This window comes from Agelaius tricolor, unplaced genomic scaffold, assembly GCF_023055355.1.
Source record: "Agelaius tricolor isolate 1412-34295 unplaced genomic scaffold, bAgeTri1.0.p SCAF_3, whole genome shotgun sequence".
In the NCBI taxonomy this organism is placed as follows: domain Eukaryota; kingdom Metazoa; phylum Chordata; class Aves; order Passeriformes; family Icteridae; genus Agelaius; species Agelaius tricolor.
In genome coordinates this window covers 31,004,891-31,025,133 of record NW_027269263.1, presented here as the reverse complement: position 1 = coordinate 31,025,133, position 20,243 = coordinate 31,004,891, and the positions used below count along the sequence as shown (strand labels likewise).

General features: G+C 36.9%; 1 protein-coding gene across 1 annotated transcript in view; it reads left to right on the top strand.

Moving 5' to 3' along the window:
• OTOGL (otogelin like) overlaps positions 1 to 20,243 on the top strand; it is a 92,587-nt gene that overhangs the window by 38,019 nt on the left and 34,325 nt on the right. Inside the window, exons 26-31 of the mRNA XM_071422042.1 lie at positions 11,366 to 11,500; positions 11,953 to 12,099; positions 13,762 to 13,881; positions 16,108 to 16,224; positions 18,961 to 19,117; positions 19,641 to 19,667. Of these exons, the coding sequence (XP_071278143.1) occupies positions 11,366 to 11,500; positions 11,953 to 12,099; positions 13,762 to 13,881; positions 16,108 to 16,224; positions 18,961 to 19,117; positions 19,641 to 19,667 (703 nt within the window). The remainder of the gene's footprint in view (positions 1 to 11,365; positions 11,501 to 11,952; positions 12,100 to 13,761; positions 13,882 to 16,107; positions 16,225 to 18,960; positions 19,118 to 19,640; positions 19,668 to 20,243) is intronic.

Sequence of the window (20,243 nt, the reverse complement as noted above, 5' to 3'; positions counted from 1 at the left end):
GCTTCCTCATCCTTTCCTTGTAAGAGATATGCTCCAGTCCCTTCATCATCTTTCTTTCCCTCTGCTGAACTAATTACAAGTCAGAGGTTAAAACACAAGAATCAAGAATAATAGGCCTTTTTAATTTTTTTTTTTATTTTTAATGGGAGAAATCCTGGTGAAATCCCATAGGGATCCATGCTGAGACCTGCACTCAGCAGCAGAAACAATTTTGAAAAGGTGATGTGAGGATTGAGGTAGAGTATTCTTATAATAAAAATTCAGTCTGAAAAGCTGAAACAAAAGCTTCAGGAGATCTTAAGGCAGAAAACACTGCATAATAAAATAAAAGAGGAAATTCAACAACAAGCAAATGCAAACCAATGAACAGAAAAAAACCCTGTAACTACATTACCGTGAAGTTAGGCCCTAAATTAGCTACTATTATGTAGGAATGGAATTTTATGTGAGGAAAAGAAATGAAACACATGTAATGGACATCTTCATATGATGAAGTCTGAAGCCTGAGTGATAATCACATTTGCTTTTATTTGTATATACACAGTTACACTACACTTGTACCACATCCTGATGTGGTTTAGATATATGCAGGCATGATAGCATGATGAGGCTGCTCTTGTTTGAAGTACTCTTTTTTGTTCCTAGAGCAAGTGTTTCCATGTCTCTCTGTATAATCCTCTTCCCATATATTGTGACATTTTAAATAGTAGTATCCAAGTAAGATGAGTCTACCTTGAACTACTATGTATTGAGAAGGTATGTAAGAGAGCCTTGTCTCTTTTAGCCTGTTATCCAAATAGAGAAGCCAGATGAAAGGTGGAAAAGTATATGTACAACTGCAAAATTTAAATTCCTTGCCTAACACCTTGGGAGGCACAGCTATGCAAGGCATTAGCACCTAACTGTGCTACCTGTTCTATAAACCAATTTTTTTAACACAATTACAGAATCACAGAATGATTTGGGTTGGAAGGGGAGTTTAAAGGTCTTCTAGTCCAAACCCCCTGCCGTCGGGGTGTGTGCTGTGCACTTCATTTCCTGCCTGTAAGGTATTGCAGATCATAGATATCACAGCTGCTAATACACATCCCATTGATTTAATGCTAGTTTGCAGAGCTGTTGGGAGGCTGATTTTTATGGATAACATGAAATTCTCACCAGACTCCTGAAACTGAAGCAGCTAAAGTAGCTGTAGTGTTGTATATACAAAATTGTAATAAGTTTGTCCTTTTCCTTTTATCTTTATCCTTTAATCTTTTTCCTGTAAGCAGTGGACTGCTTTGTTTCTACTAACAGAAGTAACACCTAAAGGTGTTGTAGCGGGGCAATAAGGAAAGTTATAGCTACAATCAGTTTGTTGGCATAGGAGGTCTTCCTAGATACAGAACTGAGTGCAAGAATTATAATCTGAATCCATCATCCCCAGAGGCATGATAATGTGCAGTTCCCATCCATGTTACCAGCCCTCAATGTTTGATTTGGCTGTTGGCCTTCCTAAATCTGATCTGTTTGAACAACTCTTTAATTTGTCATCATATTCCACTGTACCAAACAAAGAACTCATCCTTACCTTTATTATGTTTTTAATAAGGAGTCCTTGTGCTCCTGTGGGAGAAAAATCAAGTATAAACTTTCAGCCAATTATGAAACTTACTTGTTTTCAACATCATTGTCTCCTGTCAGGCCTTTTTGTTTAAGGTGACTGGAAGTGTATGAAAAAACCCTTTATAACAAGTTCAACAGATTTGTCCATTGGGCAGAAAATGACAGAAAATATTTAGATCAGCAATTAAGAATATTGGGGCAGTTAGGTCTCATGAAAAGATAAATTCACTTTTATAAAGGAATTAAGAGTTACATTATACACTGAGATGTAAAGTCCCTGTATAGATGAATGACATTCACAGAGAAGATATCAATATTTTTTTAAATGTTTTAAAATCTCGGTTATTTCGAAGGTTAAAAAAAAATCTTAGAAGACAAACTCGTTTATCAGTGTTGGTCATGTAAACACTTCATTTTGCTAATCTAAATATGAATGATAAAATTAAAGTCAAACAGTTTCTTACTTGAAAATATTTTAATATATTTTTTCCTCCATGTTCTTGCTTATTGTCTTATTTTACTGTCCTTCATGATGCTACATTCTTTCCTCCAAAAAATGGGGTTATTTTTCTGGCAAACTTTTTACTAGTTGCTGTCTGTTTCTTCCATTTACCTGTTTCACAGACTTCTGCTCTTATGATAAAATTAGTGTCTTTCTATGACAAATGTTGGCCTTTTTTATTTCTGTGGTGGTTTTCAGTCCTGCAGCTAAGCATTTTTATTAAGGCTTGGAGGTTCAGTGTGCTTGGAGCCCCTCAGACATGTTCTCTTCTGTGAAATGGAAGAAAATTTTTTCTCAGAAAAAATATTTCCCCAAAAATTATTAGCATTTCTCTGAAAAACTATTTTCTCTGCTCTGGGGCAGATTTCAAGCAGTAGTTCAAAGGGTAAGCTACCCATCAGAATATTCTCAAACGAGAGGGTGCTCTGTTGCAATGCTCATCTGTCTTTTAAAAAACACCCCAAAATTCCCCACTGAAATATATGCACTAACCTTTGGTTTCCACTAACCTTACATTGTCAGGAAGATCCTAAAGCACAGAAAGGGATGGACTGTTTTGTTCCTATATCCTGAAAGATGAAGGTCAGTGTAACTAAGGCCTCATCCTCAAGTATTCCTATTTAATAGATGAGTCTTAAATTCAAAGTATGCGGTAAAAATATTTTCACTTTTCAGCTGCCACTGGGGCTTTGAGCATTTTAAAGTCACCTTCTTAAGCTTTTTTGATGCAATCATGAAAACTCTTTTGAAGCCGAAGTTGGAGGATTATGAAAACAACAATCATTTTTGAGCCATTTGATCAAATAATCAAACCACTATGCCAATTAGAAGTGCGGATGTAACTCTTCTGGGTCAGCAGACATTAAATAAGAGGTCATTTGTTAAGTTCATTTAACAACACATACATCAGCTCAGGAATCACCACTATCACTTCCCAAGTGATTCTCCCATGCTGAGCACACCCCAGAACTAGATACCTGGACTGCTCTGGGGAATACAGCCAGGGAACTCTTCTCTTGCATTCCCTTTCTTTTGTAACTTGAAGCAAGTTCAAAGCTCTTACTAAATTCTACTTTTATTAGAGTGCTTAATACAGAGGTTGTTTGATGTACTGATAATCTTTTATCCATTATTTGCTGATATATTTATCTTGAATGGTAAATTTTTCAGATGATGACTGGGCATAAGCTGGAGCAATCACACAAAAAGCAACAATTTTTCAATTACTCATTTGACATCTGAGGAGTCAGAACTAGGATTTATCCTATGATCCCTTATTGAATATCCGTAATTTTTTGTGCAGCTCTTTTTCAACATCATTTATACAAGGTAGCCAGACTCTAGATCCATGAAATTGGCAAAGCTGTAGAATTAAATATTTGGCATGGTGTCTCTCATAGCCTATTTGCAAAATAAATACATTCTTCTTGCTTTCAGTCACCTTATAGAGAATTAAAGCTGCAGGGTCATGGTTAATCAACATTGCCAAGCTGACTATTCAGTTAAGACAAATAGTTTCTTTTAATAGATTATGGAGATTTTAATGGGAAAGTAAATGATGTTGAATTTGAAATTACAAATGTTTAAAATTGGACATCAGACTCTAAAAGTAATTTTCATCTTTTCAGGAAATAAAACTGTACATGCTGTTTCAATCAGAGTGCCTTTAATTCTTTAATTAACATATCTAATCCGCAAGTCATATTCCCATTTGTAGTTTTATGAGTAAATGATGTACCAAAATATTTCGACCTAAAACACTTGTCAAATAATTTATAGCAGCACTAACTGCGTAGAAATAATGATGTGTTGTGTGAAAATTTGTGCCCAAGAAAGAAAGAGACTACATTTCAGTGAAAAAAACTGTTTACTGTGAATACTTTGCCCTGCTCTTGTCACAAATAATACCAACAGTTTGCTTTTCATTAGTCCCATGATTTCAGAGGAAACCTTTCTAGATGCACTCTTTTTCTGGGTCTCTGGAAGTCCTGTAAGGGTCAATAGCAAGCTCCCTCTGGGAGACATCCATTTCTATCCTGTCTTCAGCTGTACCCGTTTTTCTATTTGTTCCATTCCTTCTGTGAGCAAAAGATCTGATTACAGTTGGCAATGGATTTGTGCTCTGTTCCATTTTCTTCAGATCAATGATTTCAGACTCAATTACCTCTACATGCCTTTCTGCCTCCACCACCTGATTCTCCAGACCATTAAATTATGCAGTGAATGAATCACTTTTATTTTCCAACAAAGGAAAGATTTCTTTCAATTTGTGCAGATTAGCATGGAGGGCTTCCAGGAAAGGCTTGGGGAAAATTTTCTTACCATGAGAATGGCAATTTGGATGTGGTGCGTGCATAGTGTGATTCAGAAGCTGGATTCCCTTACTAAGGACTTTGCTGTTTAGTGACCTTTTGCCTTGAATTTCTGATTTTGGGTTAATCTTCATCATCCAAAAGCCCTTTGGCTATACTGACTCCAGAATATTTTATGCTTATGGTTGCCTGAAAAGGCAGTTCACAGCATGGCTGCCCGAGTTTGAGGGCCTCTGGTGGGTTCAGCTTTGTGAACCGTTGATGATGCAGCACAGTAAAAGATGAGCAAAGTCAGGAATGATGTGCTGCTGTTTCAGAGCTGTGTGTGCAGCCGTAGCACCCAGCCCTTCTCTGTGTTTGGAGGGGTGGGATGCTTGGGTCAGTCACCTGCAGGTGCTGCTTAGTTCATGGCCTCTGACTCTGGGTGTTGGTGAAATATGAGAACTGTGAATTCAATTTATTCTGATTAAGATCAGGCTATGAGGTTTGTTTTTTCTGAATATATAAAAACTAAACTTCAGTAGTGTAAATGAACACACAACTTTTTTTTATACTGAAAAACATAAAATCTTTGTGAAAGTTTCAGCTTTCTAGCTTCTGCAATCATTTGCTGGAGCTCTTGTCCTTTATTTTCCTTTTGCACTTTATCATTACAACCAACAACAAAATATTAACATTTATCACGCACTTATTAATAAAACAACACTAACAGGTCTCATGTAAATACATGCTTAGATATTAGAACTAATACCATGAACTGTGCTGCTGATTTGTATTTCAGAATAGTTCAGATTACAGAATCTGTCACTTGGAAACAAATACTCAAATGTTTCAAAATCTTCAGACTTCAGAAGCTCTCATTTTTAATTAGAAAGGGATTGGAGTAATATGACCTGTGCAAAAGCTAAATCTGGTACACAAGCAGGCAAAGTTAAGTAAATGAAACAAAAGGAAATCTGCTTTAAATTCTTTTTTCTCAAACCTTTTAATATAGTTCTCTTAAAATACAAAAAAAGAAAATCAAAACTTTTTCAGTGATCTTTCTGTAGTGTTTTCAAAATTAAAAAACATGGAGTTAGAACAAGGTTCTATTTTAAGTAGATAAAGTATTTACTGTAATGTATTTTCATTATTATTAGATTAAAAAAAAAAGGATTTTATTGTTGACAAACCTTCAGAACACCCAACAGCTCTATATTGCAGTAAAATCTACTAGAAGAAAACTCAATGTATAAGAAAATATTATATAATGATGTTTTTCCTGTTGCTTGTATATATACATACATACATAAATACATACTTGTCATAGATCTTTTTGGAGTTTTTGAGAGTTTGTTCTACCTGAGATGTATCCTTTTCAGAAGTCACCTTTAAAGAAATAGGCAAGAGTTATCATGGATGGACTAGCAAACATCTGGAAATTGTTTGAGGATAAGTCAGTAGCGGGAATAATCTCACTCCTCTTGAATTTTCATGAGTGAATCTACTCAGTCATGTTTCTCTCCTTTTCTACTCAACTGTGCTTCAAAGCTAGAAATATCTCATATCTTACATGTGTACTCCAGGCTTCTTTGCCATATTTTGAGTGAAAATACTCTGCAGCCATGTAAAAGATGTAAAGGAAAAATTAATGTGCATTTGCATAAGCAATTTGGCTTTCAGCTTGTTGGTTCCTAAATGTTGGTTTTTTTTTTTAATTTTTGTTTTTATTTTGAATAGTTGTATAAAACTACATAACATGGGTTGGAAAAAAAGTGCTATTACAATTCCTTTCCTCTCTGTTCTCTCTTGTGTAAGAGGATCATCCACTATCTTTCCCATAATATTTTTTTCCCAACTTTCATGTGGATTTCTTCCCAAAGTGAGACAGTGTGTTTCAGTGCCATCTGTTGACTCCAAGCAACATTGCTCCATTGTTTTAATAGCTGTGGGGAAGAACATTTGCTGATACAAATTAGTACAGGATACAAAACCACGGATCAAATAAAGTTACGTGGACTGTATATTTAATTCTGGCAAGGTGCAGAAGAAATTAGGTGCAGCAGCAAAACAAAGGAAGCTTTTCAATAAGAGATGCTTCTTAGTGTAAATTAAAATGAGTTTTGCATAATTAATGCATTTTCACTGATTATCTGGAGCTCAAGTCCATAGAAAAATGGCACAGGAAGCTAATAGAGCAAGAACAAGTTAGATGCCAAGGCATTTGTCTGCTCCCCAAAATAGCTTCTATATTTATGCCCAAATGCTCACTAAATCTGGGCTAAGATGTTTTACTTCTCCCAGATCAAGCTCCCTAGAAGTAATAGTTTCAAATATTAAGCTCCTTCATAAGAAAGGAGCCAATAAACCATGACCAAGCTAATTCTGACTTTCCATAAAATCTCCTGAAATTTAAATCTGAACACAGCTATGGAATCTCTCTGAACATATGTAGGAAGGAGAAAGCAATTTCTACTTTTTAAACTACTTTATATTTTTTCAATATTTTTAGAGCTTTTTACTGTTCTCTTTTGTGGCTCTATATGAAAACACCTAAAATATCATTAAAGCAAAAGGAAGATAGGCCTAATCTGTCTCTATCCCACTCCCAGGATGTCCTTATATGCCTTTATGGCCACCCTAGTTTGCAGTTTTGTAGGGAATAAGTCAAAAGTAATGGGTAAATCAGGTAAATGGGTATTGAGAAAAAAAATGAGTCTTACATGGAACAGTTAGAGAGATTTTAATGAAATTTTCAAAGAAATGAATACAGCCAATTAAATTGTCTTTTCCCAGGCTGCATTTTGACGATGTAAGCACACTACACAGAATTCTTATTGGTTAAAAGGGACAGAAAATTTCTAACAGGATATTGAAATAGAAAGTCTCTAACAAAAATAAACTCTAGCATTCCCAAGCACTGCTAAAAAAAACCCCCAAAAACAACACCAAACCAGAAAAAGGAAAGCAGTGCTTTGCTTTTTTGACTAGGAAGAAATATGGAAAAAAAGTGCAGTGAAGTCTAGAAAAAGAATGTCCTGAGAAGTGGGTCTGACAATGAGCTTTTGACTGACTGCCCAGAGCTGTGACTCTGTCTTTTCTGTTGCTTGGCAACTCCATGTTATCACAAAGAAACTGATATTAAGTTGGAACAGGCTGGATATGGTAATTTACGTGGGAAGATACTCTTGCAGTGGGAAAACCATTTTATTTCTAGTTTCTGTCAGCATAAGTAGGTTTCACATGATGAACTGGAGTACATCCCCTGCTGGGTGCATTTTACCTAAAAAGGTAAAGAGTGACTCTGCCTTGGAAAGAGGCTGTGCAGAAAAAAACAAAACCAAAAAATCCCCCACCTTGTTATTCATTAGACCTGCTCCTAGTGTCTACTCAGACATTTCTTCTAGTGCTAGTGACAAAAGCTTGTTTTCATATTTGTGTGGATTTAGTGCAGATTAGAGAGATGGAACTCATTATCATTTATACCATCACATTCCCTAAGAACTCTTGAGATTTGCTTAAGACCTCCCTGTCTTATATAAACATCAGAAGATGACCCTCACTTTAGCTGAATAGTCTTTTCTTTTGCACTGGTAATAGTTAGGTGCTAAGTTTCAACTGCACTTTATTTCTTCCTTGTTGAAAGAAGACACTGCATGTGCAGCAGCTACAGAATAATTTGAAGACTGTGATAGAAACTGTCATTCAAATTTGAATTTGTCTAATATTGTATGGCTTGGAAAGGTGTCTATTGAGTTATATGGAGAGAACAGCAAGCAAATAATTTTGTAAATATATATAAAGCAAATAATTTTGTGAAAGTTTAGAGCCATAAGAGACATGTAATCCATAATGATATTTTTATGTATGGGTTTAGGTCTAAGATTTAATTAGAAAAAGGGAAAGCACAGAAGATTCAGGATTTAATACAAAGCCCTTTTTTGTGAAATGTCTGATTTACTCATAACTCTATTGAACTACTAGCACAGTCTCTCTGCATATCTGTCCTGCATAATTCCTAGTAATTTAATACCATCATGCAGTCCTACAAGTAAGGCAGTACTTCACATGTCTTCAGGACTCCCTGTTCTGGCTTTGGTCAGCAAAACACTTCCTGGCTCCAGGCTTCTCTGTACTGCAGAGTTAACTTGAAATATAACTCAGTTTGTGCTCTTGGCTCAAATCCCAACCATATACAAAAACTTCTGACTTGAGTGTGTTGATGCTGTTCAGCTGAAGGGATTGGTCTGGACTGTCAGAAGGCACAGGCAGCAGTTTCAGTTAGCATAGCTAATATAGCCACCCGCTGCTGCCTCAAGGACTTGTCTTCATTGCCAAAAAAGGTGTATTTTTACTGTGGGGTAATTAGCCTGATTTGACTATCCTAATTTAAAATCAAGCTCCTAATTTCTTTTCTTACAGGGAAGACATTGCTTCCCTATTAACTCAGAGTGTCCCTTTTTGCTGAGACTAAGGTAACTGAAGAGGAGTGACCTGTGCAATGAAAAGAGCCCACAATGTCCTAGGCATCAAATAGACTGCAAGCAAAGTCCTTCTTTGCACTGAGCCACGGTGGGGAGTAACTCCTTTTCTCACTTTTCAGTTGCCCAGCACAGAATGTATCAGCTTGCATCCTATCTATCAAACTAATGAGATTGTCTCCTTTTTAATTTACCACATCGCATCCAATAAATCAAAAAATGCTCTGGGCTGTTATCTGATTTGGAGGGGAATAATTGGTACTCACTCCAGCAGCAGGCCTGGTTTAATTAAAACATAGTGTATTTCCCAGTAAGGTAGTGACCAATTTTATTTTGAGAGCAAACTAACACAACTTTACAACAGAATGGAACAGATGAACTTTACTTTACCTTGAAGCTTTTGATACTTTTAAACTGAGTTCCCTTGCTAAATCATGGAGATTTGATTTCCCACACCCCCTTACCACTAAGCAGTTAGTGAATACCTTTACCCACTGTAGCTGTTGCCTTCCAAGCTAACTGCTGGCAAGTGCCATCTGTTTCCTAAGCCCTGGCATTAGGGTAACATAGAACTTGCAGGCAGTCTCCCACAACTCGTGCTCATCACATACACAAGCACTCACTTGCTGTAGAATGTTTTCTGTGCCAGGTAGCAGCATCCTCTGGCTTGTGGGCCATGCTAGATTAAGGGTAGCAAAACAGTAGTACCTCCTCTGTGTGGCAAAAAAATACCTCTATGCTTTCCATCATCTGGGGTTTTGGGTTTGGTTTTGAATTTAGATTGAAAGAGTTTTTTAAAGAGTTTGGTCACTATGACTTTTATTAAGAAAAAATACACAAACTTCTTCCTACAAGCACATGCAATATTTCTCACTGATGAGGAAAAATTACTGACTTTTTTTTTTTAATTCTTGAATTCTGATGAGCACAGAATAAATAAGGGTACAAATGTGAGACAGGCAAGAAATAGTTAGGAGTAAGTAGCCAGCAACTCCTGGGGGTACACTGGGCAAAGCAGTGGTACATTGACCACAGGAGGGAGCAAAGCTCTGGGGGAGATGCTGTGGGCAGACACCAAGGTGTGGGGTGCCTCCTGTTGAGGCCAAGTAGAGCTCTTCAAGAGCATTGCTGGGAGCCAAGAGTTATTCCCAGGACTGGGGAGATGCTGAGAGCCACCATTCCATCTTGTACACCATGCCCATTAGCACCTCCAATTAATTTCATCTAATCCCAGTCTCAGAGAGTATGTTCAAAAGAGGGTGGGAGCCAGAAGAGTTTTAACAAGAGAATCTTTTTGTTCCCAGCACTACCCAAGTGTCCCATATAAGACTGGATTAGTCAGTGGGTGCTACTTGCCACTTCCAAGATTTTTATTTCATGTCTGTCTCAGGTGTCTGATGACTGTAGGACTGAATTTACTCAAAAATTGGACTAGATTCAGAAACAGTGTCTCAATATTAACAGTGGCTCATATTAATGTTATGAAGTTAACTTTCTCAAGTAATTTCTATAGTTATGGTTGATTTGAAAGGATTGGTACAGAAAAGAATAGGGAAGTAAATTAAAATAGGAAATAGGAATAGCTCAACTTCATTTTTTTGGTGGTAGTGTTAGCAACTGAAAAGACAGTTCATCTCCTTTGTTCAGGTAAAATCTTAGCATGTGGAATTACAAGGTACATGTGTGTTTCCCTCAGGATACAGAAGAACCACAGAAGCTGTAGGTGAATAAACTGATGTGTCGAACCAAGGTGCAAAGGTGATTTTTTGTGCCTAGTATGCAAAAGTAATGAATGGGCTGTAGAGCCAAAAGGTGTGGGACTGGGGAGGCAGTACATTTGAATTTGAAGTGCTAAAACACCAGTAAATCAGGACAACAAAATATTCAAATCTTCTAAAAGTTAAAATAATCCCACCCTATAAACAAAAATATTGGCAGAAACATTTACCCCCTCCAATAACATTAAGTATGACTCATGGTTTTGTGAATTTTGATGTGTGGTGACACAGAAACTGTCCTCTCTATTACTGACAGATGGAAGGTTTATTGGTTTTAAAAACATGAAAACAGCTTGATCTCATGTACCTTGGTTTAAAAATAAAGCTCTTTTTATAGCATGTCTCAATTTCGACAACCACACTGTGCCGTAAATATTAGCTTCCAAGTAAAAGCATATTTTAAAAGCCTAAACCAGACTCTTAGTTTAGGGGTAGCCTGATCCTCTGAGTTTGTGAAGTCTTCAGCAAGAGGAGTCACAGCTGAATATAATAGCTCCTTGTGCTTAACTCCAAAGTTTGTGGGTTCAGTTTTGAATTTAAAAAGGCATTTCCTGATTTGGTAACTTGCTTAAATTTAATTTCAAATGTGTGTAAATTCTTAAGTATATATATATATATTTTTTTTTATGATGATAAGCATAGAATAAATCTGCAGGAGTGAAATGCAATTGAATATATCAGTAAAATGATTTCTTCTTAATGTTGCAGAGCACAGATAACTCAAATATATCTATAATTGCTCAGAACAAAAAGTGCTTTGACAATGATATTGTTTGCTCAAAGAATGTTTTCATCACTGTTGGAGACACTGAGATTTATTTTAGTGAACCTTCTGAGAAGCAGGTTAGTTATTTTCTTTCCTTTTTTGGTTGCCCTTTAAGATAAGCACTGCAAATTTACAGCTCTAAAGGAGCATGTTTTTGGAAAGCATCTCTCAGTCTAAGTTAATGTAGTACAAGTGTTTAGGCCTGGATAAAGCAGCAGGTCCCAGCACACACTTTTTTTTTCCCATTGTTTTTTTTCAAGTTCTATTTGTCATGCAAAGAAGATTGCCCAAAAGTCTCAAGGAGTTGAAACATACTGGGATTTATGAGTTTCTTTCCAGTTGGTTTAGAAAGAGAAACCAAAGTATGAAGCAAATTGAATGACTGAAAAGATAAAATATCAAAGTATTAAACAACAGTTCTACTAATATTATTGATTCAGCTATATGCTAAAATATTCTTCAATATATACTCTACTGTTATCTGGTCGCTTTACTTTAGTAGATCTTAATTAATATTCATTTGTGTCAGAAGACCCTAGGGGCACAAGAAAACAAATCTAACTATCAGCTCTGGAAGGCTGGATATTATACTGTGATACACTTTCCAGAACAGGACATTACAATTCTGTGGGATAAGAAGACAATGATGCATGTAAAAGTTGGACCTCGATGGAAGGTGAGCCAAAATATAAACCTGAGATTTTGTGTAGATTCTCTATATTCCTAATGTCATCTTTTATTGAATAACTGTGACAGTCTTTTCTTCAAGACTAGCTTTCCCAGTGATATAACTTGTTCAGCTGCTAGTATTTCCCAGGTAAGAAGAGATGGAGAAAGCAACTTCTGAAGAGAAGGAGTGGTTTCTACAGCTACACTCACTCTGTTTGATTCACTGTAGCTTTGGAGATATGCAGTGATTCAGCTCTGACTCAAAGATAACTTTGGAATCTGGAAGTGAGGGGTAGTTTTTGAGTTACCCAGTTTACTGCATGTTTTCATTGGCTAGAGCCAATGTAAAAAAAGCTTCTGTGGCCAGTGACATGGAGGATGGCAAGTTTGTAGCACAGATTGCATTAGACTGATGTTGGAACAGCAACCTGGGATGTAGTAGAGGCTTCTGAGATGAACAGATGGAGTCACATGTTGGCTTTAATCAAAAAAGAAAAAATACAGAAAAGATTTAGAAAAAACCTTACATTTAAACCTAATGGATATATCGTGACAGGATTCAGTCACGATGCGAGGAGGGATTCAAGGCTCCTTTTTTTCCCAGTTGCTTTTCTCTTTTCTATTGCTATATCATCTAACTTTGTGTCTCTGCAACTCAGTTATTGGGTGCAGGCAGAGTAACTCTATCAGTGCAATTCAGAATTACATTACTCTTTGTTTCAAACATGAACACGTGTATGAAGATGGAGCTTATTCAGCAAAAGAAAAAAAAGCATGCTGGGCTAGAATACAGTATCAGATTTTTTGAAGTGTAAGTCAAAGCTATAATGACCATCTAATGTGGTTTTAGAGCAAAATTATTATAGGCTTCTGTCCAAATAGCCATTAAATACTTAATTCACCAACAAGTTGATTTATTAGCCATCAATACACATAGAGAAAAAAAAAAGGTCTTCAGTTTTTGAGTAAGCTAGCTGGGAGCTGAGTTCTACAGGTTGCATTTAGGAACACAAATACTTCCAGTTCTTTCTGTTTCCAATGACTGTTTCTTCCAGAGGCTTCTCTTCAGTAAGATCTCTGCAGCAGACCTTAAGAAAAAAAACTCATTAGTGTGATCCACAACACCCTAAAAGTCCAGCTCTACTTTTTATTGTTGTGCAGGAATGTCTATTTTCCTATATGTTTATATATGTATGTATGTATACATAGTTTTTCCATCAGCAGCATATGCCCAAGAAAAGAAAGTTGCAGCTGTCTCTTTTATAATTGCTATTACAAATGTTCTAGCTATTGTGAACTAAAATTAGAGACGGCAAGTTTTAATGACAACAACTAGTCAGGCTTCACAATCATGATGTAATTCACTTAAACTTTTGACTTTTGGACTGGAATCACTACTGAGCTTTCAGAAAAAAATATTACTAGATTCCAGTCTGTTTTCACAGGCAGGCAGTTAGGAGAAGTTCTGGAAAAAAGGAAGGAAAACACTGATTTCTGTTAAAAGGTATTTGCAATATGGAACTACAGGCATAGCAGAGTGTCAGATATTTTCAAAGGATAAGTCAGATTTACATTCACCCTTTTCATGTAAAAATTTATATATTCCATGTGTGTAATTTGTGCAAATTATTGACTGTAAGTTTATGAAAAAAATTCTTTTCTCTTTCAGGGAAAACTGGCAGGCTTGTGTGGAAATTTTGACAAATATACTTCAAATGATCTGACTACATCAAACAACATGGAGGTGAGAAATGCACAGGTGTTTGGAGACAGCTGGGTATTAGGACAGGTAAGTCCCATGTCCAACAAGAATGTAGAGAAAAAAAAATCATTTTAATTTGTAAAAGAGCACATTATAAGCACATGATGTAAAGATATTTTCTAAAATTATGGTCACTGTATAAAAGGATATTTTAATTTTTGTGTATGTAGATATGAAATGTGTTAATAATATCGTATGTCATAGCAAACAGATGCAGAATTTAAATGATACTAAACAATCTCTTTAGGGAAGGATATGTTTTCCCCTGTGAAAAACAATTATAGCTGTCTGCATTTCAGTGTTCTACAAAGTGGGGTACACTGCTTCTCGTATTTTTGGTTCATCCCAATTTTAAAAACAATTGTAATTTCTCTGGGTTGGAAGGCATCAGGATACTGAAAGTAAACAGAATCTGAATGCTGGAAAAAAAGAGGCCTGGAAGAGTTTCTTTCTAAACACTGACAATAAAATGAAGATTTATTTTAGTGGCACTTTGTAAACAGAGTAAATTGACAAAGCAGAGGTGGTGAAAGGATGGGCAGAAAAGGCTCAGAACAGCAACAGGCACAACCCAGCATAGAAACTTGGTTTCTGAGGAGAGGGTAGGAGGATGCTGTAGAGAATGAATGATTTATAACACCATTTGTGTTATAAATGGTTTATAACACACATTTATCATCCAACTCTGGTTTATAACACAGGAGAATAGGTATTTCATTAATTTGTGCTGAGAAGATGTAAAGTTTTATAACCTTGTGGACCTCCTGAAAAATCATTATTTGTAACGCATTCCCTTTGTGTGACTGTCAGGCCCAGTTTTTAATCTGTTCTCTCCTTGACACAACAGGAAATTGACCAAATATCTCTCACCTCATGGAAGAATGCTTTGGAATAAAGATTTTGAGGCTTCTCTGCCTCAATATCTCCCTTTGGATATATTTTATTCTACATTAAATGTTTAAATTTCATAAGCAAGCAAGGCAAATGTGTAGAGTTATACTGCTCATCTAGAAGGTCCTACATAAACAAATGTGTGAATATTTGATATTAAGTTCATGAATTTTGCTTTTTCAATGTATCAATTTAGCAGCTTCCTTAAAAAGGTGTATAGTGTTAGCATAGCATATTAACCTGTAGGATGTTAAGACTTGCACCTTACTTTTTGGTGGAGATACATATCTGTAAAATCTCATGTAATCTCCTGATCTCTATGTCTGCCAGAGCGATCAGGATCTAAGTTCAGCTTTGGTCTTGCTGGTTGGCTGTGCTCACACGACTTGGCACTTCATCTGCCCCTGCAGTAGGCCTTCAGGATTTTTTCAAAAAGGACCTTTGGCCTATTGTAAAGATGTATCCTGGTCACCATTTCTGAAAAATCAATATACTTTAAAGGGATATTTGATAGCTGGAGGCCTAGAATCCAGCTCTGCCACTGGGAAATGTGCTTGTATTAGCACTGTGAAGCAGGAGATGCTTCCAGGGCTCCTCCTTCCTGGGAGTGGCAGCACATATCCTCACAGCAGTGTCTGAGCACCTGCACAGGAGGGCAGCATATGTGGGTGACTGCACTGCAGCTGAGGCTGCTGTGGGACACCCCAGTGATTCCTGTGCATTCATTGCAACACCCTCCTGGTGCATTACACCCACCTTGCCTGCTGCACCAACACAGCATGGTTTCAGATGAACTCATGTTCTCCAAGCTGAGTGTCCCTTGCCTATATTTTTCTGTTCTTTTTTTTTTTTTTTAAGAGATCCTAGAAGTGATGCAGTTGTATCTCACCCATTTTTTGAGTTATCATGATGCTCTTTGACACTATATTTTAATGAGTTGTTCCCTTCCTACCACTGCTTCTTTATTTGAACTTACAGAGCTAAAGCCATCTGTAGTATGACTCCATTTAAAGTCAGTGAAAACCACCCAGGATGGATTTGGACCATGTATTTGTTTGTGATGTTACAGTTGGTTGCTCTGGTAATGATTATAATGTGTCACAAAGAAAACATTTTGTCTTTATGCACTGAGCAGACAGCAGGAACATTTTAGTGCTTTAGAAAAAAACAAAAAGATTTTTTTTGGAGCAAATGTTTTCAATTATAAAAACAAATCAAGGAAAGAAGATGAAGAAGATAGAATTGAATTTTTTTACTTTCTGATTATGAAAGTATTGAATTATATGCTACTATGATGTACCTGAGGCTGTGATAAACACACCTACCTCTAAAATATTTGTGGGTTTTGTGCTTGTTTTTAAGTGTAAGAGCCCAAATGAAACACTGAGACCATGTGAAGTACATCAGAGCAAGTTCCCTTATGCAAAAAAGGAATGCTCAATTTTATACAGTGATCTTTTTGCACCTTGTCGCAATGTGGTAAGTCTATTAAATATCCAAGATTGCTCTCATGAAAATAATACAATTCCAGTAATGAATTTCTTCTTGCCAGTACCCTCAGTCTGAATGTGAGGATACAGAGTAAAGCCCTGCAAGTATCTCTGTGTGGGTGGGCTATATTTGTGCAGAGCTCCTTGTTCCTTTCAAGACTGGAATCTAAACATAAAAGTGGTAACAGAGTTGTGAGTTAGTCTACTGAATAATCAAGGTTCTAGCCTCTTTAGGTTGATTTACACCTTTTATCTATAAAGGTAGCCAAGTTTTATAAATTGTAAATTTGTATAAATTGAGGGATTCTAAAGTAAGTGTATGTGTCATGCACCTACAGCTTACTTCAAATTGTTTTATTTTGTTGTTTCCTGCTTTATATAGAAAGAAATATGAGAGAACAAAATATCTGCTTTCGAGCTTTTTAATTGTTTGGCAGCTTATCATCTGGTTTTATCAAAACTCTGAGGTTTGGTATCCTTGTTTTCCCAATACCTGGCTAAGTACAAGTTAAAAGAGTTACAACAATGTCCTTCAGTTCAGTCTAGACAAGATGGGGACAACACTATTTTGTGTCGTAATCTTTTATTCCATCTTAATCCACCCATTATCAATGCAAGACATGCTTTATACATTTTTCCCTATTTCTAATTTTAGCCTCCCAATGGTATTTAGGTGCTTCTTTGCACCTGAACAAGCAAGAACCACTATGACATTTCATCTCAGTCTTTAATTTCTTCATGACTATTAATACTAAGTGAGATCATTAGCTGTCTCAGGTGAACCTCCTGACTTTCAGGACTGAAGCTGAATATCAACATGGTTAGGAATTTGCCTGTGAAGGAGGTTGCAGTAGCTTAACCCAAGAGATTTATTAATGTTGACTTAAGTTACTATGTAAAGAATTTTTTGAGCATGTGCCTGAGAACATAGTGATGAGCGTATTTTCAAAGTGGCAAATAATAAATAAAAATGGAACTTTTGAGAGTCTTTAAGAAACTGTATTATTATAACAACTTAGAAAGTTCTTTTCTCTTGAACATTCATTTTCTATATCTTATCCATGTTGTGATTAGAATTAGCAAATATTATGCCAGAAATTTAGCATAATTATGTAAAAAAAATCTATGCCAGGTGCAAAACATGTGATTTAAGTAGTAGTCAAATGCATCTATCTTGTATGGGAGAGTCTGTAAAACAAACATCTTTCATGTGTTTTTTAGAACCCATTAATCAGCATGTGAAAGTACAGCTCCTGCAAATGTAATGTAGAGTGACCTCCTATCAAGGGCATGTGCAACTGACTGCTGGGTGGGGAACAGGGTGCCAAGAAAAAAGCCCAAGCAGAGACTGACACTGGGGGCAGGAAAAGAACAGAAAACAAAGATGGGGGTTTCCAACGTGCTTGTTGTTGCTCCTGCTGTGTGGGTGGAAGATCCTGCAGTGCATGCAGGCAAGCTCCTGTCTGTGTGACAGGCGGCCTTACAGCTCAACTCAGGCTGCAACACCAGTTTGCAGGGAGACAAAATCTTGCATCTCTGCCTGGCAGCAACTGATGGATTGCAGTTGCCCAAATAAGCACTGAATTCAGCAGGGTCTGAGGAACCTGACCATGGAGAAAAAAGGGTCTTCCTCCTAATTCCTGAAACAGCAGGATCTTTGGCCCAAGGCTCCCAGTTTGTCACAAGAGCAGGAAATTGCTGACCCACGGAGAAATGCTGTTCTGCAGGCATGAGAGACAGATTGAGATATTTGGAGCCAGTTTGCTGTTAGGTGATTTCTACAAAGTTACTACTGTCAACTTTGAATGGAGCTAGTTCTCATGTGTGTCCCCCACATCCCCAGTGGTATCCCTGTTTTCAAAACAAGAAAAAGAATGAAAGCACAATAACATCTCTCTGCCCTTGATCCAGTCCCTGCCAGCTTCTAGCTACTGCCAGCTGAGAAGCTGTCTTCATGTTAGATAAGTAGTGCTTTGTTACTGTGGTGGTATTTCTGTAATCTGACGTGTGCCATTTGAGTGCTTGACAGCTGAGCTAGACCAGACACTAAACTGAAGAAAAGCATTGCTTTAAACAGTCCATGTGTTGAGTAAGAACACTGTTTTGGAAATGTTGCTGAACATTACAAAAAAGATGATTTAAATTCAAGAAATAGTGTATCATGTAAAATCATGAAATATTGTGATAGGATTTTAGAGAACGTGGATTTCTGATCTAATGAAGTTTTGTGGGCAAATTATATTAAAATCTTGATAAGTGCAGAAATATTTTTTTTCTGCGCAATGTCACCAGTGGTCCCAAGCTGTCTTCCCCTGGGAAATCTCCCCTCTATAAATTATTACTTTAATAACTTGGTAATCAGAGTCACAACTCCGATCTTGTTGTTGTTCATGCAAAACTGACGGGATGGCTACAGATGGCAGTATTTGCCTTATAAAAGCAGAACTGCCAGCTTCAATAGTTCTTTAAAATTGATGAACAGCAAATGTGTGGACAAGCATGTTTGTTAGTAATCGCTGTTTCAATTTTTCTTTCGACCTTTAACTTAGGTATAAGCTGATCATTTGAAGTGTGCATTTTGTGTAGGAATATGCCCAAACTTTGGAAAATACCTTACTGTTGTGTTTAATGCTTTCAGTCAGTCCAGAAGTAAAACTCCTGCTGCAACTGGAATATGTACAGCTCATGCAATTAAGTCAGCTGTTTTTCTTTTTTCCCCTCCCAGATTGATGTGACTTCTTTTATCAAAAATTGTCACACAGACACATGCAACTGCAATCTTGGTGGGGACTGTGAGTGTCTGTGTACCAGTATTGCAGCTTATGCCCACAAGTGCTGCCAGCAAGGAGCAGCGATTCACTGGCGATCTCCTCTGCTCTGTGGTATGTACCTGGGCTGGCCATGCTCCAGAGCTCATCTCACAGGCATCCCTGACTTTTTCCTGCCAGTTATACAAATATGACAGAGTATGTGGATAATAATCATAGTTCATATCTCTCAAGCTCTCTCTGTGTTAGCTGTGTCATCCTTACACACCCAAATTCACTGTCTTGCTGAAAAGGGCTGGCTGTGCTTAGGATGTGTTAGTGCAGAGACTGTGGGAAAGGCTGGATGTCCATTTTCCTGTGTAGGGCTCCAAAGAGACCCAGTCTGTTCTTTTCTTCAACAGCAAGAAGGATTCTTAGCTGTAAAACAATTCCTGCTTCAGGTCTGCTGTCACTGGACGAAAGTCTAAGAAAATAAAATCACTGACTGAAATATCTTATGGGACATGAAACTTCCTCTCCTGAAAGTGAGCTTTACATTTTTGGGATGCAGAAATACATGGATTCTCTTGTTACTAACAATAATAATTGTAACAGTAATAATAATAACAATAACATGCTTGTTTTCTTTTTCTTTTAGCTTATGACTGTGAATATTACAACCAAGGTATATACTATTTGATATTCTTGTTTAAAAAACTCAATTAATTTATGGGCTTTTTCTTTGACTCGGTGTATGCAGTTTTAACATTACTTTTATTTTTAATGAGTGGAGGTTAGTGGCCCAGCTGTGTTGAATGATCCTAGCAATTCCTAATGCCTCCATTAATAAGTTCATAATGCTCATAATTGGGGGGGGGTGGATTGATCCATCATCCTACAACATATGGTAGCAGTCAGGAAGAAGCTCTAGAAGGACATTTCCTTGTGTTTGTACTGTACATTTCAGAGCTGGGACCTACAATATTTGGACATAGATGGGCTATGGGATTTTGTGCACATGTCTCACAATACTGTACTGTAAAAAGAACAGTGCCTTAGAATGAGAGTGGTATTCATGTCATAGAATTAATTCCTGTGTCATTCCCTCTAGTATTTGAATACTGTGCACATACTTTATAGGGAGCAATAGGTATTGAAAAGGGAAAGTTGACTAATTGCAATGAATGAATGAACCTGAATTTTAATGTGTCTTTTTGATGACTAGGATGACTTGCATCTCATAATGAGGATCATTATACAG